The 26,868-nt window shown below is 38.1% G+C and overlaps 1 protein-coding gene across 3 annotated transcripts in view; it reads left to right on the top strand.

The window, feature by feature from the left end:
• The window catches only part of ARMC3 (armadillo repeat containing 3), a 91,426-nt gene that overhangs the window by 4,265 nt on the left and 60,293 nt on the right, over positions 1–26,868 (top strand). For all 3 annotated transcript variants that reach the window (XM_036843616.1, XM_036843615.1, XM_036843617.1), the window contains 4 exons: positions 7,551–7,668; positions 14,433–14,558; positions 26,009–26,077; positions 26,323–26,498. In XM_036843616.1, the coding sequence (XP_036699511.1) occupies positions 7,551–7,668; positions 14,433–14,558; positions 26,009–26,077; positions 26,323–26,498 (489 nt within the window). The remainder of the gene's footprint in view (positions 1–7,550; positions 7,669–14,432; positions 14,559–26,008; positions 26,078–26,322; positions 26,499–26,868) is intronic.

Raw genomic sequence — 26,868 nt, 5'->3', positions numbered from 1 at the left:
GCTAGTGGGAAGCTGCTGCATAGCACAGGGAGATCAGCTCGGTGCTTTGTGACCACCTAGAGGGGTGGGATAGGGAGGGAGGGAGGGCGACGCAAGAGGGAGGAGATATGGGAATATATGTATACATATAGCTGATTCACCTTTTTGTACAGCAGAAACTAACGCAACATTGTAAAGCAATTATCCTCCAATAAAGATGTAAAAAAAGAAAAAGAACCCATCTGAAAAAAATGGAAACTCACCAATTTTTGGTTTCTGCTATGCTTACTGGGATACTGAGTTAATCAGTTTATAAGAAACTACTATTCTTGAATTGTAGTTGTTCTACAGAAAGTGGAGATACAGAACCTATTCTAATTACAAAAAAAAAAAGCTATGATAAAAAATTAAAGCAGGGTTTTATTGTCTCTCTTTAAAGTTTATGAACTACTGATTATGTTAAAAATAGAAAATGTCCTCAATTTTCAATTTAAAAACTTATTTTGAAACAGACATTTGGTGTGGTTGTCTTCAAATAAAATGTGAATGAGAAAAAATTGTGTATAGTCAAAAGACTCGCAGGATTTTACTGTTTGAAAGAATCTGAGGTTAGTGCAGGAATCTTCCCGACAACACTGGAACACTGTGGTTACAAATATGACCTCTGTCCCAGCTCTGCCTCTCATAAACTGTTATTTTGGTGAAGTTGCCAAATTTGGCCAAGTTATTTCAGCTTTTTTTTTTAATCTCTTAAATGAGAATTGTCATGTCCAAGTCATTTTGGTGGTTCTATCGATTACAATGAGAGTACATGAAGTTCACAGTGCCTAGCACATAGAAAACACTCAGTAAATAAGACCTGTTGTCTTGTGAATCCTTTAGATTCTGCTACACACACACATCCCTATATAACTCCTGTATGATCCTTCAATGCAGCTGGAAACAGAGGCTACAGAAGACCTGTCTGTCCAGGTCTAGGAAAGCTTTGCAGAGAAGGTCACTGTGGTCTCCTGATACAGTTCATCAGTCCGGCTGCTCTCCTTTGGATATACTCCTAAAATGTTCTAAATTCTCTTAATTTTTCATTGCATCTTATTTGCATTACCCTTCTTTTTGCTGCAGAATAGCATTATTGACATCCTATTACTACCAGAAAGTGGAGTCACGCACACAGTACTTGACGACAAACACTTTCTGATTAAAATTAGAATTAAGGAACTATTAAACAATAGATACATTTGTCTAATACACGCTCCATAATTTTATAATGTCTTGCTGGTGTTGTCCTCTGTACTCCAGTCCTTGAGGAGCACAATCAAGGACTGAGAAACAATTCCAGTCCTCAAGTTAACAAAAATCTAGCTTTTGATTCCTTGGGTCACAGCAGTCTTGAGGGCAGCCAAAGGCATGTGTAACAGTGACCGTTGCTCTCTGACAATCCCGAGGATCCTTCCAACCTTCCCCTACTCTGATTTTATGTTAATAAAGCTGATAGAGTAGTATTAAAGTATCTAACTGCTGTTCTGTCTTATAAATTCTAATACTTCAAAACACTATAGCACAGTTTAAACTATCTGAACTTGGAATTTGTTCCGAGGTATACCTCTTCAAAGTCTGTGAAAGGTTTGTTGTACACGTTAGAAATAAAAACCAGATTTAAAAGAGGGATATATAACTGCTTGAGAAAATAACCTTTTCTGTGTCAAGTCATGGCAATTTGCCATATATATCTCCTAAAACATTGTTTCCAAAGATTTTTATTTTTTTAATTTTTTTTTAAATTGAGAGGTTTTTTATTTATTTATTTATTTATTTATTTATGGCTGTGTTGGGTCTTCGTTTCTGTGTGAGGGCTTTCTCTAGTTGCGGCGAGCGGGGGCCACTCTTCATCGCGGTGCGCGGGCCTCTCACTATCGCGGCCTCTCCTGTTGCGGAGCACAGGCTCCAGATGCGCAGGCTCAGTAATTGTGGCTCACGGGCCCAGTTGCTCCGTGGCATGTGGGATCTTCCCAGACCAGGGCTCGAACCCGTGTCCCCTGCATTGGCAGGCAGATTCTCAACCACTGCGCCACCAGGGAAGCCCAGATTTTTATTTTTATTAGTCTTTCATCTACTGGTTAAAATGCGTAACGGGGACAGAAAAAAAGAGTTAACGGGGACAAAAAAAAAGAGTGTTTGGTGATAAGGTTAAAACAAAATGCTCCCTTTGCTTTTGTTAGTATTCTCATTGTCAAAGCATACACTGATATGTGCATTTATGGTTTATTGCTCTCCATTTCTTCTCATAAAGGAGAACACTAGCTAAGAAGATGCCTGAATGGGGGGAAGATATGGCTTGAATAACCAACACAACTATATTATGCTTTCCCAAATCATTTCCAAGTCTGGCTGAAAGGTTGTTTGTGATGCTTTAACAAAAGGCAGACTTTTTCTGTGGACTGATTGCACGAAAGAATTATTAACAGAAACAACGTTAGTAGGCAATGTTTGGTATAAGGCATGATATTCGGTTACTGAGTATGGGCTCCAGGGTTATACTGTCAGAGTCTGAATCCTCACCTCATCACCCACCATCTGTGATCTGGGGCAAATCTCCTAACCTCGGTATTCCCCAATGAGGATGTAATCATGTCCACTGCATACCCACTCACAGCAGTGGGGCAAGGTTAGAGAAGTAAAAGATGCTTAGAACAGTGCCAGGCATTAGATAAGAACTTAGTAAATGTAATTATTAATGATGTAGTTGAGGGTGCTGTCCATCATTGTACAAAACTGTTGAAGTTTGCGTGAACTGTCCAAGGAGGCAGGGGTATCAGCTGTGAGAGCCCATCCGGCCACTGAAGTTCCCAGAGGCCTAGAGCACAGCCATCACGATTCATGGTCAGGTCTTCGAGTTTAAGAGCACAGAAATTTTATTCTCTTATGTTTCAGAGGCAGTTGAACTTTAGTGGGTAAATCCACAGTATTTAAACTCACAAGAGACTATGATTTGGCCTTGGAATCTTAGTGGTTAAGTATCAAGTCAACTGAACATTTATGTTAATGGGTCAACGCCTTCCTGTTAGGTGCATACAGGGAACCAAGCATGGTGGGTGTTGAACCAGAGGAACGGGCAATAGTGGAAACTGCTCCCTCACCTGGACAACCAAACCCAGTTCCCTGGATGAGTGGGATGTCCCCAGGGTCTTGTTTTTCTGGACCCTTTTCATCAGCCTCAGAACTCAACCTCTAACTCTGTCATAGACTGCCAAAACTGCCATAGACTTTTTTTCTAGGAATGAAGCCTCTTAGGGACTTTATTTTCCTATCTTTCTCCCTCATCACAGATGTATGTATAAATAACATACATATACAAAACTGTATAAATAAATATCGGCTTGCTCACCTTGCTCTAAAGATTTGCTATTTTGATTCAGGTTGTAAAGCAAATGAAAGGCCATTTTAGCGGTTTTCATTTTAACCTTTACCCTTTTGCAGATTTTAAGTGATGTCTAGAGAGTCTGTACTAAAAGTTCATGCTCGAGTGGTGCAGTCTACTTCCTTCTGTTTATCTGTCTCCCTTTTCCTGTGCAATTGGCTCCTCGTGATCGGAGACCACTGACTTGGTAAACACATTCCAACAGAAATCAAAAAAGCCTTTTATTTGCACTTACCGGCAGCATAAAAATCACTCAACTCTCATGATTTATCTCTTTTCACTGAGTTCAGCTTTATAATTGTATGTTCTTTTAGACTTGTGCTGTCTAATACAGTAGCCACTGGCCACATGTGGTTATTTACATTTAAAATAACTAAAATTGTATTAATTAAAATCAACAATAAAAAATAAAATGAAAAATTCAGTTCCTCAGTCTCATCAGTCACACTTCAAGTGCTCAGGAGCCACGTGGGGCTTCTGCCTGCCAGATTGGACAATGCAGGATCAGAACATTTCATCGTTGCAGTTCTGTTGGGCAGCCTTATCCTAAATAGTCTTATTTCCTTAACAGAGGTAGAAAAGCATCTCTACACGTATATGGCTTCTCTAATTGACTGGGTTTAAAACTCAAAGCTTAGCCAAAATGCTTCCCCTTTCCTTCATTCTCTTTGTAAATAATTTTGGTTCATCATTTATTCAGTACAGAGCACGAAATTATAATTTCACAACCAGCTTGTTGGTGACTGACTATGAGTTCTTCATGGGAAAGCAAATGGAATCTGTAATTACAGCACAGGATTATATATTTAGTCATGTGGCATTCTTTTATAGCTATCATTTTATTCTCGGCGCCCTTTTTAATGAAAAATTACTATAATGCCGCAGGCTCTGTAGGAGAAACACATGTCATTCCAAGTTTCTCCACTGTCTGCCAAACACTGGTATTTCTCCTCCTTTGACAGCTCTTACAGTGGTAACTCTCACGGTCTCAAACTTCCTCTTAAGCTTCTTGTACCCCCATCACCTTTTTCTTAAGGATGACCAGAAGATATGGCAAAATACCGAAGCATTTTCTGAACCACTGAAGGAGCATTAAAAGATATTTAAATGTATTTCCACCTACCCTGCTCCTTTGAGAATTGTAGCCATTCTGTGGAGATCACGACAAATCTATGCTTCAACATAGTTTACTCATTCACGTGCTCGTAAAATCAGCTTTAAAAATACTGAAATATCAGAGGTCTCTGAAGTGGAAGTTCTAAAATGGAAGGAAAGGTAACCAGCCAGGATGCTAGGGAAACTGACTTAAGTGGAAAAGGTGATCTAAGGCTTTGATTCTCAAGGGTTTGGTGGTGGGTCGGGGGCCTTACGAGGGTAGGATGGTGACTGTGGACTCTCTCCCTGTAGAATGCACACCAAAAGTTCTGCACACAATTTCAGAGAGACAAGCTGTCCCTGGAGGCCACTGATGGCTCCGTGAACCTCAGATTTGGAATCTTCTTTTCTGGCATCAACAGACAGTACAACAGTTAAGGCACTTCAAGGCCACATGTATAAAAAAAGAAGTTTCCAGAGGCACTTTAATATATTCCTTTATAGACATTATAAGGATTCCTTTATAGACATTATTGAGGATTTCCATATACTGGGTGTTGTTCTAGGTAGTGAAGATAGAGAAATAACATAATCTTTTGTCTGAAGAAAGTCATTCATTTACTGGACAAATATTGAGTACATACCATATGCAAGTATTCCTTTACATCCTGGGCATATAGATCAGGCCTCAAGGCAATTTACATTCTAGTGGGGCAAACAGTCAATTAACAAATAATGTAATTCAGGTAATGATAAGATCAATGAAATTTTACCTGAGTTTTGTTGAAAAAATCTAGAATTTTAATTCCAAATCATTATTAACTTTTTTTTCTTATTATGTCATTACTTCAGAAATCCCTTCTTAAGAATTACACTGTGATTCAGACCATCATTATCATCCAGTTTAAATATCAATTTATCAATTTATTGATCCACCACTACTGTGTTTATATTTTGTCCTCCCCAATCTTGGCTGAAGTATTTGCCAAGTAATTTGTTTACGTGTACAGTTGGTATACTTGTTGAGTTTGTGAATGCCTGAACATGTCTTTTTCACGTATGAATGATAACTTAGCAAGGTATAAATTTCTAGAGTCACAATCCTTTCCTCTGAACTTTGTTGATTATCCTCAATAGAGGGCTGGTGAAGGGAAGGTCTAGGTCACTTGCTGAGGCCTCATCTTTCCTTATTTTTCAGTAATATTTCTGCTTCCTATTTCATATTTTCTATTCAGTCAAACTCCTATTTTACGCACCATAAATGCAGCATTCATTCCCATTTTAAACCTTCCTGGTGTCATTTTCCCCATTTGAATATCCTTCCTCCTTATCTCAGCCTACCCCATTGTATCCATTCTTCAAATCGCATCTAAAATTCTACCACCACCGCGGACTTTTCTCCATTTATCCCAGTTCAAATTAACTCCCCCTTCCGCATCACAACATTTATCGTCTCTGTCATATGTTTTTGTACTTCATAGAATCCTAGAATTTTATATCTGGAAGAGATCTGAGAGATATAATCCAACTCCCTAATTTTTCAGATTAAAAAAGACGTGGTTAGTGAGCTAGTGATGACTCCAAGTGCTCTGGCATTCTGGGGCTACCCCTTAATGCCTATCTAAGATGTTTCTCAAGCCTCAATCACCGGGCACTTTTAGAAGTTCTTCCTTAAAATTTCCCTGGATTTCCAGGCCCTTATGCTCTCCTGGTCAGTGTTGCAGACAGCATCCTAGCCATTGCTCTAGGCTCTGCTAGAGGCCATTTTTTCCCACTGGTTCATGTCACTGGAACCCGTAAGTGCCGCAAGCCTGGTGCATATGGCAGACTTTTACTGAAGATTTGTCTCCCAAAAAGAATCTAAGAGGCTTGAGGCTTTGATAACTCTTTCAGCTTCTACTACAGAGCTAGACATGCACAAACAACAGCTTCAATTTGGATGTTAGATAATGCTGTCCTAAAATCCAACAGCCATTTTCCCTCCAAGAGGTATTTTTATCCCAGCCACGTCCTTTCGGGTCATTGCTTACTGCCATCTTCTCTGTTTTCACTCTTTTAACCTCACACAATTATATCTCCTTATTCAGAATAATCTATCTCTCCATCCTCTACCCAAAACTGGACATCAATTTTTGCTATATCTCAAAACACATTAAGATGTGCATTTAGAAAGGGCCAACACAAAGAACCAGGTAAAGCTTTGAAATTCAAATTTTTTTCCTTTAACATAAGCAGAACCTCCTCCTCCATGGTCTCTGGAAATGGAAGAAAAATAGTGTAATAATTTGTTTTCTCCTTGACCAAACAAAACCCAGGGGGGTCATGCATTTGTTATTGTTCATTTCAACTCCACATGAATTCTCAAGATCTCACAGCAAGATACAGGACTTCTTAGAGTCCTATACTTTTTCTTTATACTATATTACCTTTTCCCCTGTTCCAGATTTTATCCAGTTTTATATTTTGTGATATGCTGTTATCTTTTGCTTTTTAGTTGTTTCACATATGTAATTCCTGCTTTTCAAGAAAGGGTGTAGTGGTTAGAAAGCAAGTACTGATCACTGAGACTGTCAGGGCATCTAATACATACAGGTTCTCAAGGATTCTTGTGTATTGACTAAGAATTATACTAATATATGTTATTTAATGAGCATCTATTATGTGCCGGACAATGTGCTAAATAAGTGCTTTACATACATGATCTCTAATCCGCTCCTTAATCCTTTGCAATAGGTATTATTATACCCATTATTCAGAGAAGGAAACTGAAATTCTAACAGCGTAAGTAACTAGTTTGATTCCCCATGGCTAAAATGAGAGACTACACCTGCCGGATTCCAAAATACTTTGCTCTTCCCTCCATACTCCAGGAATTCCAAAGCCACCAATGTTGACAACCGTGATGGTTTTTAAATAAAAAATTTACAATGCACTTTGTGGGCAGTGACCACATCCTTTTTGTAAGATTATGTTCTCTTTAAGTTTCAAGACACCACTCATGTTTTATGTGCTTTTAAAGCTCGCATGTGGCTCTGATATTTTTCTCTTTGAATTTCAGTTTGATCCATTAACAATTGAAAGCAAAAAAGCAGCAACCGTGGTGTTAATGCTTAATTCTCCAGAAGAAGAAATTTTGGCTAAAGCATGTGAGGCCATTTATAGATTTGCTTTAAAAGGTTTGGATTTTTTTCAGTTTATCTTTCTAGTTCATTAGTTTCTTAAAAATATTTGCTACATAATGGGCACTTTTCTCCCCAGTCTTTGACTTACTTCCTGTCTGATGAATTCTTTCAGACAATCAGAATATCATTTAATGCATCACCTGAAAGTAATATATCTCCCTATGTGCCTAACCTAGTCTCAAGGAGCAATTTAGTCAATCGGTAGAATAGTCATTTTGAAGGCTTTATTGCAGTTTAAAAAACTGTAAATGTCACAGGAGCTGAAAGAGCTCCTAAGGATCAAAGCTGGAATAATTTGAGCAACAAAATAAACAAAGTATTAGATTTATAGCCCTATAATTTATATTAAAGAAGAAAATAAATATCCGTAAGTCTATACAAACAAATAAACGATTGAATAAGTAAATAAATGGGAGAGAAAAGACCAATCTCCAATGCAGAAGAATCCCAATTTATGCAGATACTCTGCCCTTGAGGAGGTGGGATGCAACTTCCTATTCTTTAGGGGCTGTGCATAGTGACATCTTTCCAAAGAGTGCAAGATGGACACAGGGGGAAAAGAGTAAGTTTGTAGCAGAGAAACCTGACAAACACTACCTCTGCCAGGTGATCAAAATCAACATCAACAGAGATAAGTCATTTGATAATAAGTGCCCTTGACATGACATAATGAAAATGGCACTTCTATGTTATTTTCCCCCAAACCTATAGCCCCAGTCTAAATATGATTTTTTTAAAAAATAAAACAAATTCCAATTCAGGGACATCCTCCAATTACCTAACCAGTACTCTCAAAACTGTCATAGCTATCAAAAACAAGGAAAGTCTGAGAAACTCTCATAGCCAACAGAAGCTAAGGACACACAATGACTAAATGTCATGGGGGACCTGGATAGGATGCTGGAACAGAAAAAGAAAAACTAACAGTAAGGAAATCCGAATAAACTGTGGAATTTCATTAGTAATAACATATCATTACTGGTTCATTAATTGCATCAAATGTCCCTACTAATGTAAAATGTAAAATGACAGGGAAACTGGGTGTGGGACACATGGGAAATATCTGTATTATCTTTGAAATTTTTCTGTAAAACTAAAACTGTTGTAAAATATAAAGTTTACTAAAATGTTGTAAATGTTACAAATTATATTCTATTGAAAGACTTGTTCATAGAGGATTTACAAACATAAGAGACAGTTACATTTTAGTTCATTCCAAGTGGTGATAAAATTAGACTTTTATTATACTATGTAACATTGAAATTGGAAATATTTGAAGAGTTCAGTGTAGCTTGGTATTTTTAACAAAACCTTCTTAAACTAAAATGGGAGCAATTTGATTTTAAAGAAATGGTACTTTAAAACATTGTTTGGGGGACTTATATGAGAGAACAACAAATCATTCAATTAGCAAATGGTAAAATACTGACCTAGCTAGTCATCACCATCACCTCACTCTAGTCTTCACTGGGAATTCTGATAAAAATCAGAGTGGTTCTGGAAGGTATGGTTCATGAGTAGATTGTGTAGAATACTGGGTCAAATTTCAGGGAGACATTGGATCATGCTTCTATAGCACAGAGTCATCGCATGTCATCTCTTTTTATATTGTAAGTTCGATGTTCAGTACTAGCAGTATTTTCTGAAATATTTTCTTAAGTTAAATGATGGGACTTTGCCTTCTTGCCAAGATGAAGTAAGGGGCCAGATTTACCCTCCTTACCAGAACAAGTAAGAAAACAGAAAAATATACGAAGTAAGAGTTGGCAACACACTGAATATCAGGCCATGAAGGACAGCAACCATTGAGAAACAGGAAACAAAGGAAATTAGCCCTCTGATTGCCCCAGCCTATTGATTTCAGAGAGTTTCCAGGCCATAGCCCAGGAAGGGGTAACCTGTGCAGAGCCTGGTGGACTCTCTGAGTTGAGACGATAGACCTGAAAATCCAGGAAGATGAAGGCAGCAAGTTTTCAGGAAAGAGTAACAGAGAGGAAAGAGTTGCACAGAGAGAGAACTCAGGAGTTCTGTAAAGGGTCCCACTCAAGTGTTCAGCTTGATCCACATGTATATGTGTGGGGACTACTTGAAGTCAGACAAAGCACCCAACAGGCTTAGAGGTAACAGTGCCTAGCGCTCACACAGGGTCAGAAGTAGTGCCTGTTCGCATCAGCCAGACTGCAAAACCTCAAGATTCATGGAGAACTGTGCAAGTACACAGAAGGGTCTTGCCTCAATAGTTAGAAATAATTAGGCCTAGACTGAGCCCTGTTCTAGTACTATCAAATAAATATTTTAAAAGCAAACCCGAAAGGATCAAACTTTCTCCAGATAACTGTGTCCCAGAACAAATTTCAAGGTAACAACAATATCCATTGCCCAACTAGGTAAAATTCACTATGTCTGGCACCCAGTTAAAAAATTACCAAGTGTGACAAAAAGCAGGAAAATACAATGCATAATGAGGATATAAATCAATTTGTAAATCAAAACTGACCCAATGTATGTGTAACTTGAGTCTCTGAATAAAGGAGTGAGGAACAGAATAAGTATTTGAAAAAATAATTGTTAAAATTTCCCCCAATTTGATGAAAACTCTAAGCCCCCAGATACAGGAAGCTTAAAGAAACTGAAGCACAATGAATATGAAGAAAACTACACCAAGGCACATTGTAATCAAATTTCTTGAAAAGACTGATAAAGAGAAAATCTTAAAAGCATCCAGAGGAAAAAAATGTTACATTCAGAGGAACAAAAATAAGGATGACAACAGATTTATTATCACAAATGATGCAAGCAAGAAGTCAGTGGAGCAATATCTTTAAACTGAATCAGTCTTCTGTGCACCTGAAACTAACACAACATTGTAAATCAACTATATTACAGTAAAAGTTAAAAAAATAAAAAAAGTACCGGAAAAAAAAAATAAAACTTTCAACCTAGATTTCTACACCCTTCAAAAATATCTTTCGAAAACATAAGTGAAATAAAGTCTTTTTCAAACATTCAAAAACTGAAATAGTTCATTGCAAGCAAAACCACACTACTAATTATATTAACTAGGTCCTTCAGGCAGAAAGAAAATGGCACCAGATGGAAATATGGATCTACACAAAAGAATAAATATAGAACACTAGAAATGGTAACATATAAGGTTTTTTTTGCTTAATATTTAAATCACTTAAAAGGCAAATTGGTTATTTTAAACAAAACTAATAATCATATATTGTGCAGTCTGAAACATATGTAAAAGTAAGTTATATGACAACAGAACCAAGGTAGAAAGGTGAAAAATGGAAGTATACTATTATAAGTGTACTGTATGTGAAGTAGTATACTACCACTTGAAAGAAGACTGTGCTAGGACATATACTACAGACCCTAATGCAACCACAAAAATAACAAAGCAATGATATCAAATAAGCCAACAAAGGAACAAAATGGAATCATAAAAAATTCAATTCATACAAAGAAGGCAGAAATGAAGAAAAGAAAAACAACAATGAAACACATAAGAAATAAGTAACAAGATGGTATATTTAAACCTAACCATATCAATAATCAAATTAAATGTAAATGGTCTGAATACATCAATTAACAGGGAGAGAGTGTTTTATTAGAAAAAAAGCAAGACCAAACTGCATGATGCCTTCAAGAAATGCACGCAGAATATAATGACACAAATAACTTGAAAGTAAAAGGATGAAAAAGGATATCCTATGCTAGCACTAATCAAAAGAAAGCTGAAGTAGCTATATTAATATCACAAAAATAGACTAAAAAAAGAGTGGTACCAGAGATAAAGATGGCCATTTTATAATAATAATAAAGGGGTCAATTAATGAAGATGCTACGAAAAATCCTAAACAATTAATGTACTTAATATCAGACTTTCAGATTACATGAAGCTAGAAATGCAAGGAGAAATAGACATCTACAATTATAGCTGAGGATTTTGATACTCTTCTCTCAATAAATGAAAGAACCAGTAGACAGTAAATCTGTAAGGATATAGAAGATTGGAACAGCAATATAAATTAATTTAACCTAATTTATATTTATAGAACACTCCAAGAACAGCAGAGTATACATTCTTTTCAAGTGCATACAGTACATTTATCAAAATGGATTATATTCTGGGCCATAAAACAAGCCTTAATAAATTTAAAAGAATTCCAGTCATACAAAATATATGCTATTCCATATTAGAATTAAATTAAAAATCAATAACACAAAGAACTCTGGACAATCACTAAATAGTCAGAAAGCAAATAACACACTTCTAAATAACCTGTGAGTAGGAGCTTCCCTGGTGGCGCAGTGGTTGAGAATCAGCCTGCCAATGCAGGGGACATGGGTTCGATCCCTGGTCCAGGAAGATCCCACATGCTGTGGAGCAACTAAGCCTGTGCGCCACAACTACTGAGCCTGCATGCCGCAACTACTGAAGCCCGCATGCCTAGAGCCCATGCTCCACAACAAGAGAAGCCACCGCAATGAGAAGCCCGCGCACTGCAATGAAGAGTAAACTCCGCTCACCCCAGCTAGAGAAAGCCCGCGTGCAGCAACGAAGACCCAACACAGCCAAAAATAAATAAATTACATAAATAAATTTTAAAAAATAATAATAAATAAATAACCTGTGAGTGAAAGTAGAAATCAGAAGGAAAATCCAAATTAAAATGAGAACACAGCATATAAAAATTTGCAGGGGGACTTCCCTGGTGGTCCAGTGGTTGAGACAATGCTCTTCCAATGCAGGGGGTGCAGGTTCGATCCCTGCTCAGGGAACTAAGATCCCACATGCCACATGGTGTGGCAAAAACAAAAACAGAACAAAAAAAAATTTGTAGGATGCTACTAAAAGAGTATTTAGAGAGAAATTTATTGCACCTGTTAGAAAACAAGAACGTCTCTCAAATCAATGACCTGAGCTTCCACTTTAAGAAAATAGAAAAACAAGAGCTAATTAAACCCAGGCATTAGCAATAAGGATATAATATATACCTGAGCAAAAATCAATGAAACAGAAAACAGAAAAACAGTGGACAAAAGCAGTGAAATGAAAATGTCTAGCCAGGTTGATAAATAAAAAGAGAGAACACAAATTATTGATATGAGGAATGAGAGCATCACTACAGCTCCTATAGATATTAAAAGGATAATCTAAATATTATGAACAATTTAATGCCAATAAATTCTACAACTTAGATAAATTGGGCAAATTCATTTTAAGACACAAACTCTCAAAGCTCATTAAAGAAAAATAGCCTGAATAGCCCCTTATCTATTACAGAAATGGAAATCTGCAATTTAAAAATCTCACGAAGAAAACTTTAGGTCCAGATGTTTTCACTGCTGAACTCTGCCATACACTTATGGAAGAAATAATACCAGTTATACACAAACTCTTTTAGAAAATTGAAAAAGATGGAATATTTCTCTATTGATTCTATGAAGCCACCATTTATTTAAGTATCCTAAAATTTATCCTTAAATTAAAATTTATTTGGGACTTCCCTGGCGGTCCAGTGGTTAAGACTCCGTTCTTCCAACGTAGGGGGCGAGGGTTCCATCCCTGATCAGGGAACTAAGATCCCACATGCTGCGTGGCACAGCAAAAAAAAAAAAAAAAAAATTTATTTGACAAAATATTTTCATCTAAGAAATTCACTTTTAGAACCCCAATAAAATGCAAATATTATGGAAGGTTTGAGAAGGACGTTTGTAATAGTCAACAATGCATATTTCAACAGATTCTTATCAAGTGACAGATTTAACCATTTAGATACAGGGCAGTTCCACAGGCTATAGGAAGGTACAGTCTGTGTTTAGAGAACTGAGTTATCAGAATGAACCTATAACTTCAAGTATAAAATATTTTAATTTTATGAGAAAACTGAGGCAAGATAGTTTAAAAGACTTTATTTTACTCAAATTAATTTTGAAAATGAAATATGCATTTTCATAGCTGGTGAAATTGAGAAGCTGAAATTAATCAGGACCTAAATATTATTCCAGACTTTGAAGAATGATATCCCACTTATTGGGGTAGGGATAAACTGCTTTTACAGTTAGGCCAGGTGCTGGCCTTCACTGACCTTCTGGTTCTGGGGCTTCTTGCCACAGTTAAGGAATCCCAGTAACCCCGGTGGCTCCGCTTTGTGTGTGTGCCTCCATGCTGGCTGCAGGCAAACCCACTGGGTGAAAAACGAGCACCCTAAACTCCAACTCACTTGAATTTGAAGTGGGGACTCTGTGTGTTAATTTTTATAATTAATTATGCAAGTAAGTATTATTGAGTGCCCATTACATGCCTGGCACTGTGTTAGGCACGAGGTTATGAGAGAATAGAACAGAAAGGGTATCTGTCTTCATGGAAAGTTAAGTAACAGGGATGTAAGCGAACAATGCACGGAGATCGTTAAGTGGTATGAAGGAAATAAAGCAGGATAAAGAGATCAGAAAGACTGAGATGTAGTGATGACATTAGGTAGGGTGGAGGGTGGTCAGAAGAGACCCCTCAGGAGGTTCGGTGTGAGCTAAGAACCAAATGAAGAAGCCAGCTTTGTAAACATCCAGGGAAGGGAGAGTAGCAAGTCCAGGATACCTGAGCTCTAAGGTTTATTCTGAAAGAAATACGTGTGGAAACCCAGGAATGTGAAAGACAAATGGCAAATAAGAACTTGGAATGACACAAAGAAGAATTTTGATGAGATTGCTATCCATGTCTGATTTTATTTTACCTGTGATGTCAGGTGAAGAAAATAAAGCAACCCTCCTTGAACTTGGAGCTGTGGAACCGTTAACTAAGCTGCTCAACCACGAAGACAAAATTGTGAGAAGAAACGCTACTATGATATTTGGAATTCTGGCTTCTAATAGTAAGTATCCGCTTTTAAAACTAATTAAATAATCTCACATGATGCATTATACTTTTAAATTTAACCTTAAGGGACTCACTTTAATTTTATTTAAGCTGACTTTAATGTTAACAAAAAAGTTAAATAAGTGTAATGTGCAACAAATGTATGATTTCATATTTTAAGTGATATTTTAAAATATAAAAATATGTGCCCATATATCCATGGAAAAACTCTCAGAGTTGGTGATGTAGTATGTTCCAGTCTTACAAGTTAGGAGAACAATCATTGTCTTTTAAAATTAAAATAGTTTTCTTGAGTTAGGATAATGTAATTTGAATGTCTGCCTGTACAAGTTACACTTCATGTGTATTTCATTGTAACTGAAGCCCAGAGTAAAAAGTTTTGATACACTTATTTTTTGAAGCTGCAAGCTATATTTTGCCAAAAAGAAATTTAGATACGTATTTACTCCTTAAATCAGACCTATTACTTGCTTTAATATTTTCACATATTTAATATGGTGGAATAACAGTATCACTTAAAATATGCTGTCACTTCTATTAGAATATCACTTTGACTAAAACCATGTAATACAGGCAGTCCCTGACTAGTGAACAGGACGTGTTTTCTGTTTGTAAGTCATTTTCATGTTATGGTGGTAGATTTTCGAGTTGGCCAACAAAAGCCTTGTTATTTATAATAAAAAATGACTTTCTTGGTGGAGACTGAATTCTGTCATGAAACTCGGGCTGATAGGAATAAACATGTCTCTATCATGGCACGTGGCTAAAATCATCCTACCTTCTCCTTTTTACCATTGTCTCAGCAAGCACACAAGCACAGATTCCTCCTCCAGCTTCCTGCACTGTCCCAGCTCACATACCCTGGACCCTCTGTGATGCAGTGGGGGCCCCTCATTCCATGGTGTCCAGCAGGGACTGTGGCCTTGGTGTCTTCAGAGACAGTTATGAGTGGAGGAAGGGGGAAGGGAGGGGAAGGAGAGCCTTCTCTGGCATCTGTGCCATCACAACCTCAGCTGCGGAGACCACGTGAACAGCACCTGCAGTGTTATGGGGTTGGTGGGGGCACTCTGTAGTTAGTGGAAGGGTTTCTGGTGGAAACTCCAGGACTAGCGGTGGCTGTGCTGCAAGGCGGGGGCTCTGGGAGTATCTCCGGGAATGACAGCAGGATGAGGACAGTCAGCGGGCAGTGGATATTCCACCAACGTAGATTACAATAACACTAGTCAACACTTACAAAGTATTTACAATGTGCCAGGCACTGTCGTACATAGTATTTATATATTAAATCGCTTAATGAGGTTGGTGCTATTATTTCCTTTACATATGAGGTGACTGAGGCACAGAGAAGTTAAAGTAGTAATCATTTGTATTGTGGGGCCTTCATAAATCTGTCTCTGGGGTTGTCTGCAGACTAATTCTGCCATATTGAATGTGCCATATAGAATTATGTATAACCAAAACAGGGAAAATATTTAAATTTCTTCCGTTTTATTCTGCGTACATACCACAGAGTTTGAAAACCAAAGGTGCTTGGTAACACCCCACGTGCAACTCCTTATTTTATTTATTTTAAATTATTTATTTATTTATGTATTTATGTATTTATTTATTTTTGGCTGCGTTGGGTCTTGGTTGCTGCACGCAGGCTTTCTCTAGTTGTGGTGAGCGGGGACTACTCTTTGTTGTGGTGCGCGTGCTTCTCGTTGTGGTGGCTTCTCTTCTTGCAGAGCATGGGCTCTAGGCGCACAGGCTTCAGTAGTTGTGGCATGCAGGCTCAGTAGTTGTGGCTCGCAGGCTCTAGAGCGCAGGCTCAGTACTTGTGGCGCACGGGCTTATTTGCTCCACAGCATGTGGGATCTTCCCAGACCAGGGCTCGAACCGGGTCCCCAGCATGGGCAGGTGGATTCTTAACCACTGCACCACCAGGGAAGTCCAACTCCTTATTTTAAACACAAGAAAGATCCCTTGAAGGATTGGGTTCCTTGCCCAAAGTCATGCAGGTGGCTAGTAGCAGAACTGAGATGAGAGCTAAATTACAACTTTACTCTCTGACTCATAGTTCAGTAGACCTTCTATTCACTAAATCTTTTACGATCCTTAACATTAGCGTCCATGATAAGTCAGATTCTCCTTCTAAATGATTTAGAAAGGAGAGTTATAATTTCCTGTTTACATTTATATTTTCAATGTAATATCCAGGTCTCTATGATTTTTTCCCTTTTTTATGTTCTTAATTTCTATTATTCATTTTATTTTGTATTTTCATCTTCTAATATATACGAGTTTATCATCTGTGAAACCCTACAATTAGTTTGCAAATTTTTCTGAGTAGGTTTTTAAGTTGAATTTCATGAGTTTCTAAAGGAATCTGTGGCCCCCAAATGTTAAGAATACTGTTACATTTGGGTGCTAAATGAGATGGCTCCCTTAGACCTGTCAAGCCACAATCTGTAAGCTGGCTGGCTGGGCTGTAACCAGCGCTAGAACCAGTGCAGTCTGCAACTGCAAAGCTTAACCATGGAAAGAGCTTTGCTGTCTTCAAGGTCTCCACTGAGTGCTTGGGTCTCAAGTATACTGCATGAACTTATCAAACTTCTTTTGATTCTGTGAAGTGGGCGAAAAAAAATCAAACCATTATTGGGATTAACTTACCTGATTTTCTATTTGAACTATCTGATGACATGGATAAAACACATGGCATCCTCAACTGCTTGTGGAGCTCCTTTTTTGGTAAGAGAGCCAACACAATAGCTGGTGCTTCACTTTTCATACATGTCCAAGGAAACTTGGAATAAAAAATGAGCAACAAGTCATTTGACCTAAATGCAAAGTCATGTTTCCAGACTAATATGTAAATAAATGCACCTCTGAAGCTGCATGGTTAAATCATCATCTTTGGGCAGTCTTAAAATAACTGATGCTTCTTCAGAAATTTGTATTTTCATATCGTTTTCCACCACTATGCTCATAGTGGATGAACCAACAGGATGTTCCAACATTCCAGGTGCTAAAGGATTGCTATGAGAACCATCTTTCCCTTTTGCAGTTGCAAATAAATTATTTTTTTCTTTTTTTGCTAGAGTGATTGAGCTATGTGCTTGTGCTATGCCTGGGTCATTCAAGATAGGAATTTAAATTACTTTGTTAAACCTTTTTATCAAACGGGAGCTGCTATCTTCTTTCACCTTCCAGTTTGTATTTAGTTCAATGAGGCCATATCACAGAGACTCATTTAATGAAGAGAGAGAGTTCCGCTAAAGAGAGAGTTCATTAGGATCCTCGTGAGGAGAAGTAGCCTTGGAAGCCCAGACGTTACATTACTTAAGGCAGCGGTCCCCAACCTTTTTGGCACCAGGGACCAGTTTCGTGGAAGACAATTTTTCCACGACTGGGGTCGGGGGGAGGGCAGGGGATGGTTTTGGGATGATTCAAGAGCATTACGTTTATTGTGTACTTTATTTCTATTATTATTACGTTGTAATATATAATGAAATAATTATACAACTCACCATAATGCTGTCAGGAGGCAGAGCTCAGGTGGTAATGCGAATGATGGGGAGCGGCTGTAAATACAGATGAAGTTTTGCTCGCCCCCACTCACCTCCTGCTGTGCAGCCCGGTTCCTAACAGGCCACGGATCGGTACCATTCTGTGGCCCGGGGGTTGGAGATGCCTGACTTAAGGCAATATGAAGAGCTTGCCATCTTAGGAAAAGGTTGATGTAAAAAGAGTATACAAGATCAAGAGTAAATTAGGTGGTCAATATTATGCAACAAAAAAATTGTGAATAAGAATTAATCCAAGAGCATGGGATATCTTTCCATTTTTTTTTAAAAATTTATTTACTTTATTTTATTTATTTTTGGGGGTCATCGTTGCTGCACGCAGGCTTTCTCTCTAGTTGCAGCGAGCAGGGGCTACTCTTTGTTGTGGTGCGCAGACTTTTCTCGTTGCAGTGGCTTCTCTTGTTGTGGAGCACGGGCTCTAGGAGCATGGGCTTCAGTAGTTGTGGCATGCAGGCTCAATAGTTGTGGCACACGGGCTTAGCTGCTCCATGGCATGTGGGATCTTTCCGGAGCAAGGATCGAACCCGAGTCCCCTGCATTGGCAGGAGGATTCTTAACCACTGAGCCACCAGGGAAGTCCCTCCATTTCTTTGAATCATCTTCGGTTTCTTTTATTAATGTTTTATAGTTCTCAGCATATAAGTCTTTCACCTCCTTGGTCAAGTTTATTCCTAAGTACTTTATTTTTTGGATTTGATTTTAAAATGGATTTTTTTTTTTTTACATTCTCTTTCTGATATTTCATTGTTCATGTAAACAAATGCAACCAATTTCTGTATGTTAATCTTGTATCCTGCTACCTTGTTGAATTCACTTATCGCTTAGTTCTAGTAGTTTTTTGTGTGGAGTCTTAGAGATTATCATACTAAGGGAAGTAATTCAGAAAGAGAAAGACAAATATCATATGACTCCACTTACATGTGGAATCTAAAATATGACACAAATGAACTTATCTACGAAAGAGAAACAGACTCCCAGACATAGAGAACAGACTTGTGGTTGCCAAGGGGGAAGGGGGTGGGAGAGGGATGGATTGAGAGTTTCGGATTAGCAGACGCAGACTATTACGTATAGAATGGCTAAACAACAAGGTCCTACTGTATAGCACAGGGAACTGTATTCAATATCTTGTAATAAACCATAATGGAAAAAAATAAGTATATATATGTGTAACTGAATCACTTTGCTGTGCAGCAGAAATTAACATAACATTGTAAGTCAACTATACTTCAATAAAATAATGTTTTTTTTTTTTTTAATTATTTATTTATTTATTTTTGGCTGTGTTGGGTCTTCGTTTCTGTGCGAGGGCTTTCTCTAGTTGCGGCAAGCGGGGGCCACTCTTCATCGCGGTGCGCGGGCCTCTCACTATCGTGGCCTCTCTTGTTGCGGAGCACAGGCTCTAGACGCGCAGGCTCAGTAGTTGTGGCTCACGGGCTTAGTTGCTCCACGGCATGTGGGATCTTCCCAGACCAGGGCTCGAACCTGTGTCCCCTGCATTGGCAGGCAGATTCTCAACCACTGTGCCACCAGGGAAGCCCAAAATAATGTTTTTAAGAAAAGGATGCAGTTAAAACAGATGGCATGGGAACTACAATCCTGCAGGCTGTGGAACAAAAACCACATTCTCAGAAAGATAGACAAGATGAAAAGGCAGAGGGCTATGTACCAGATGAAGGAACAAGATAAAACCCCAGAAAAACAACTAAATGAAGTGGAGATAGGCAACCTTCCAGAAAAAGAATTCAGAATAATGATAGTGAAGATGATCCAGGACCTCGGAAAAAGAATGGAGGCAAAGATCGAGAAGATGCAAGAAATGTTTAACAAAGACCTAGAAGAATTAAAGAACAAACAAACAGAGATGAACAATACAATAACTGAAATGAAAACTACACTAGAAGGAATCAATAGCAGAATAACTGAGGCAGAAGAACGGATAAGTGACCTGGAAGACAGAATTGTGGAATTCACTGCTGCGGAACAGAATAAAGAAAAAAGAATGAAAAGAAATGAAGACAGCCTAAGAGACCTCTGGGACAACATTAAATGCAACAACATTTGCATTGTAGGGGTCCCAGAAGTAGAAGAGAAAGAGAAAGGACCAGAGAAAATATTTGAAGACATTATAGTCGAAAATTTCCCTAACATGGGAAAGGAAATAGCCACCCAAGTCCAGGAAGCGCAGCGAGTCCCATACAGGATAAACCCAAGGAGAAACATGCCGAGACACATAGTAATCAAATTGGCAAAAATTAAAGACAAAGAAAGATTATTGAAAGCAGCAAGGGAAAAATGACAAATAACATACAAGGGAACTCCCATAAGGTTAACAGCTGATTTCTCAGCAGAAACTCTACAAGCCAGAAGGGAGTGGCATGATATACTTAAAGTGATGAAAGGGAAGAACCTGCAACCAAGATTACTCTACCCGGCAAGGATCTCATTCAGATTCGATGGAGAAATCAAAAGCTTTACAGACAAGCAAAAGCTAAGAGAATTCAGCAACACCAAACCAGCTCTACAACAAATGCTAAAGGAACTTCTCTAAGTGGGAAACACAAGAGAAGAAAAGGACCTACAAAAACAAACCCAAAACGATTTGGAAAATGGTAATAGGAACATACATATTGATAATTACCTTAAACGTAAATGGATTAAATGCTCCAACCGAAAGACACAGGCTTGCTGAATGGATACAAAAACAAGACCCATATATATGCTGTCTACAAGAGACCCACTTCAGACCTAGGGACACATACAGATTGAAAGTGGGGGGATGGAAAAAGATATTCCATGCAAACGGAAATAAAAAGAAAGCTGGAGTAGCCATACTCATATCAGATAAAATAGACTTTAAAATAATGTTACAAGAGACAAGGAAGGACACTACATAATGATCAAGGGATCAATCCAAGGAGAAGATATAACAATTATAAATATATATGCACCCAACATAGGAGCACCTCAATACATAAGGCAACTGCTAACAGCTATAAAAGAGGAAATCGACAGTAACACAGTAATACTGGAGGACTTCAACACCTCACTTACACCAATGGACAGATCATCCAAAATGAAAATAAATAAGAAAACAGAAGCTTTAAATGACACAATAGACCAGATAGATTTAATTGATATTTATAGGACATTTCATCCAAAAACAGCAGATTACACTTTCTTCTCAAGTGCTCATGGAACGTTCTCCAGGATAGATCACATCTTGGGTCACAAATCAAGCCTCAGTAAATTTAAGAAAATTGAAATCATATCAAACACCTTTTCTGACCACAATGCTATGAGGTTAGAAATGAATTACAGGGAAAAAAACGTAAAAAACACAAACACATAGAGGCTAAACAATACGTTACTAAATAACCAAGAGATCACTGAAGAAATCAAAGAGGAAATCAAAAAATACCTAGAGACAAATGACAATGAAAACACGATGATCCAAAACCTATGGGATGCAGCAAAAGCAGTTCTAAGAGGGAAGTTTATAGCTATACAAGCCTACCTCAAGAAACAAAAAAAAATCTCTAATAAACAATCTAACCTTACACCTGAAGGAACTAGAGAAAGAAGAACAAACAAAACCCAAAGTTGGCAGAAGGAAAGAAATCATAAAGATCAGAGCAGAAATAAATGAAATAGAAACAAAGAAAACAATAGCAAATATCAATAAAACTAAAAGCTGGTTCTTTGAGAAGATAAACAAAATTGATAAACCTTTAGCCAGACTCATCAAGAAAAAGAGAGAGAGGACTCAAATCAATAAAATTAGAAATGAAAAAGGAGAAGTTACAACAGACACCACAGAAATACAAAGCATTTTAAGAGACTACTACAAGCAACTCTATGCCAATAAAATGGACACCCTGGAAGAAATGGACAAATTCTTAGAAAGGTATAACCTTCCAAGAGTGAACCAGGAAGAAACAGAAAATATGAACAGACCAATCACAAGTAATGAAAATGAAACTGTGATTAAAAATCTTCCAACAAACAAAAGTCCAGGACCAGATGGCTTCACAGGTGAATTCTATCAAACATTTAGAGAAGAGCTAGCATCCATCCTTCTCAAACTCTTCCAAAAAATTGCAGAGGAAGGAACACTCCCAAACTCATTCTATGAGGCCACCAGCACCCTGATACCAAAACCAGACAAAGATACTACAAAAAAAGAAAATCACAGATAAAAAATCTTAAAAAGACCCCGAATAGCCAAAGAAGTCTTGAGGGAAAAAAATGGAGCTGGAGGAATCAGACTCCCTGACTTCAGACTATACTACAGAGCTACAGTAATCAAGACATTATGGTACTGGCACAAAAACAGAAATATAGATCAATGGAACAAGATAGAAAGCCCAGAGATAAACCCACGCACCTATGGTCAACTAATCTACAACAAAGGAGGCAAGGATATACAATGGAGAAAAGACAGTCTCTTCAGTAAGTGGTGCTGGGAAAACTGGACAGCTACATGTAAAAGAATGAAATTAGAACACTCCCTAACACCATACACAAAAATAAACTCAAAATGGATTCGAGACCTAAATGTAAGACTGGACACTATAAAACTCTTAGAGGAAAACATAGGAAGAACACTCTTTGACATAAATCACAGCAAGATCTTTTTTGATCCACCTCCTACAGTAATGGAAATAAAAACAAAAATAAACAAATGGGACCTAATGAAACTTCAAAGCTTTTGCACAGCAAAGGAAACCATAAACAAGACGAAAAGACAACCCTCAGAATGGGAGAAAATATTTGCAAACGAATCAATGGACAAAGGATTAATCTCCAAAATATATAAGCAGCTCATGCAGCTCAATATTAAAGAAACAAACAACCCAATCCAAAAATGGGCAGAAGACCTAAATAGACATTTCTCCAAAGAAGACATACACATGGCCAAGAAGCACATGAAAAGCTGCTCAACATCACTAATTATTAGAGAAATGCAAATCAAAACTACAATGAGGTATCACCTCACACCAGTTAGAATGGGCATCATCAGAAAATCTACAAACAACAAATGCTGGAGAGGGTGTGGAGAAAAGGGAACCCTCTTGCACTGTTGGCAGGAATGTAAATTGATGCAGCCACTATGGAGAACAGTATGGAGGTTCCTTAAAAAACTAAAAATAGAATTACCATATGATCCAGCAATCCCGCTACTGGGCATATACCCAGAGAAAATCATAATTCAAAACGACACATGCACCCCAATGTTCATTGCAGCACTATTTACAATAGCCAGGTCATGGAAGCAACCTATGCCCATCAACAGACGAATGGATAAAGAAGATGTGGTACATATACACAATGGAATATTACTCAGCCATAAAAAGGAATGAAATTGGGTCATTTGTTGAAATGTGGATGGATCTAGACACTGTCATACAGATTGAAGTTAAGTCAGAAAGAGATAAACAAATATCATATATTAATGCATATATGTGGAACCTAGAAAAATGATACAGAGGAACCTGTTTGCAGGGCAGAATTTGAGACACAGATGTAGAGAACAAACATATGGACACCAAGCGGGGAAAGTGGCGGGTGGGTGGGGGTGGTGGTGTGATGAATTGGGCGATTGGGATTGAGATGTATACACTGATGTGTATAAAATTGATGACTTAAAAAAAAAAAACAACAGATGTCATGAAGATACTCTGGGAAGGAAGGTGCTGGCAGTTCTGAAACAAGCTAGAATTGTAGATGTCACACTGCTTGCCTAGAATGTGTTCATGTGGCCCAACCACAGGTCCAAGTTGCCGTATCTGAGAGGGTTCTCTGCTGAGGAAGAAGGGGACAGAGACCAATATTATATTTAAAGTGACAGAAGTAGCAGCTTATCCATTATTTCTGCTGATTTAACCTCAAGAACAGAAGGATTATTTGAACAATCTGGTGTCAAATAGTTGAATAACAAATTAATCAGCTATGCCACCAATTTACAAGAACTGCCATTGAATCCGAATGATCCATTGAGCCTTAAGAAAGTGGTGTAGTGGACAAACCTACTAGATATGTTGTTGAACAGACCTGGGCTAAATTCATATGTAGAAGTGAATTTCGTGGCCCAGAGAATCCTCTGATGAAAACTTTTAACTTGTTTGGGCACACCAAGGGGTGGTGGCACATATAGATGCAGCAAGGGGGCCTCTCCCTGTGGGAGCAGATGCTTCCTGCAAAGAAACACAAGGAGCAGAGAGTACACAGGGCCTGAATCTTCCTGACCTCATGGTCAGCGTTGTAGCAGAAACTTTGAAGTAGGTGGAACATTATTTTGTATACTAAACGGAGAATGTACTTGGAGATCTAAAAGCCCAGAAATGCTTTTCTTCAAGCATGTAAAAATAGGGGACTTTGGTACAGCCTTCCAAAAAATCATTGCAGACAACACAGACTGGACTCATAAGAGTGAGAAGAGAATGACAGCATGCTTTTCCAGAGGGGGCACCTCTGCCTAGTTTACCAGGACACTTGGAAGGATCTGACTGTTATGCCATGGCTATTATTTCTTGACCTGTGGAGGTAATGTGTTTTTCAGAGGAGTTTCGACTGTAAAATGAAGTCCTGCACTTCCCCAAAACTCAATTATTCTTTTGTGCTGAAAGCCTATCCATGTGCATATATAGCTAGCTGTAAGTTCGCTAGCCCTCTTTGAGCCATTCTGAACAGAACAGAAAGAAAGAAGTTTTGACAGGTTGAGGAACAGCCATATCCCTGAATCCCACAGGAAATGGTGTCCAAGAAAAGGCAAACGTATCCAGCGGTTAATTCCTGAGACCATCTGCTTCAGCTGCTGCAAAGTGAATTTTTCCAAACTTCTGGTAGGACTAATTTTGGCTTACAGAAGAGATAATCGACCAAGAAGAGAAACTGCAAAACTGAAGTAGCAGCTATGCCTTATTTCTCAGAAAAAGGGGGTTAAGGATGGCAAGAAAGAAGTAGGGGCATAGGGCTTCCCTGGTGGGGCAGTGGTTGAGAATCTGCCTGCCAATGCAGGGGACGCGGGTTCGGGCCCTGGTCTGGGAGGATCCCACATGCCGCGGAGCAACTACGCCCGTGAGCCACAACTACTGAGCCTGCGCGTCTGGAGCCTGTGCTCCGCAACAAGAGAGGCCGCGATAGTGAGAGGCCCGCGCACTGCGATGAAGAGTGGCCCCCGCTTGCCGCAACTGGAGAAAGCCCTCGCACAGAAGCGAAGACCCAACACAGCCAAAAAATAAAAATAAATAAATAAATAAAATTAAAAAAAAAAAAAATCCTACTTAAAAAAAAAAAAAAAGAAGTAGGGGCATAATTGTCTAGCTTTAATTAGGCTCCTATAAATAATACAAAAGTGAACTTTAAAAAATTAATATACTTATCTTTAAGCATTTTTGGCATTTCTGATAAGCAAATGGAGCATATACAAGATGTATTTATGGGAAAAGGCTGAGGATAATTCTTATTTGCATTTTATACTAGTTTTATTAAAATCTAAATTTAAAAATATCCTCCCAACAAAACAAAACAAAAAAAAAGAATTACTGTTATATCATAAGCAAGTGTAGGGCACAGTAACTCAACTTTACTGATGGTGTTCTAGGCACTTTCATGCATTTATGGTTATCTTTTCTAGTGTTTTGGAAGGTCGTACAGCTGAGCAATCAAGGAACATGGGCTAGAGTCTGTCTGGGGTCAGACAGACCTGGGTGTGAAACCCGTCCCCACCTCTTACTTGCTGTGTGATTGTGAACCTCAATTTCCTTATCTGTAAAATTAGGTAATCATAGAACCTATCTCATAAGGAACTATTCCACAGACATTGCCATTATTATTATAATTAATAAACATTAATATTCTGTTTCTTCTTTTGTAGATGATGTCAAAAAATTGTTAAGGGAGTTAGATGTCATGAATTCTGTGATTGCTCAGCTGGCCGCAGAAGGTAACTCTGCATCCTCCATCTATCAATATTTCAAAAATGGGGAATGGTTTATCTTTCACATCTGATTAAAGTACCGATTGAAAATAGTTTTTGAAACACCAATTTTGTATTGTCATTAAACTCTCCCAAACCAAGATGGGCTCCAACCAAGGTAAGATCTGTGGAGCTTTGGTTTTCACAGCGTGCTTTAACGTAATGGTTGAATAAGCCTTTACATACTTGTGTTATTTGTTTTTGATACACAGAGGAAGTAGTTATCCATGAGTTTGCTAGTCTTTGCCTAGCAAACATGTCTGCAGAGTATACCAGCAAAGTGCAAATATTTGAACAAGGTGGATTAGAGCCTCTCATCAGACTGCTAAGCAGCCCAGACCCAGACGTGAAGAAGAATTCTATCGAGTGCATTTACAACTTGGTCCAGGTGAGATTAATTTCTAACAATGAGTTTTGACAAAAGCTGGTTACAGAATTTATTTTCCCATTAAAAAAAGGACAAGGCTTCAAAAAAAGGTCCAGTTTTAATTAATCACTCCTTCTCAGTACTATTTAGTAGTTATCATTCAGAGGAAAAAAAAAATGGAAGTTTAGAGTCGATACCTTTCAGTTTTCACGTTTTGTAAGTAATTGTTCCCCATAAAAGGGCATTTAAAAAAATAGAATGGCTTGCAAATTAAGGCAGGATTATACTAGGTAAGTACTATTTCTTCCAAAACAGGAAATCTAATATTAGTGTTGAACTAGTTTTGACCTAGGCAGTTACCTGTTGATCTAATCTTGGTGATCCAATTGGT

Source organism: Balaenoptera musculus, chromosome 2 (genome assembly GCF_009873245.2).
Source record: "Balaenoptera musculus isolate JJ_BM4_2016_0621 chromosome 2, mBalMus1.pri.v3, whole genome shotgun sequence".
NCBI lineage: Eukaryota > Metazoa > Chordata > Mammalia > Artiodactyla > Balaenopteridae > Balaenoptera > Balaenoptera musculus.
This window is presented reverse-complemented; position numbering and strand designations above follow the sequence as displayed.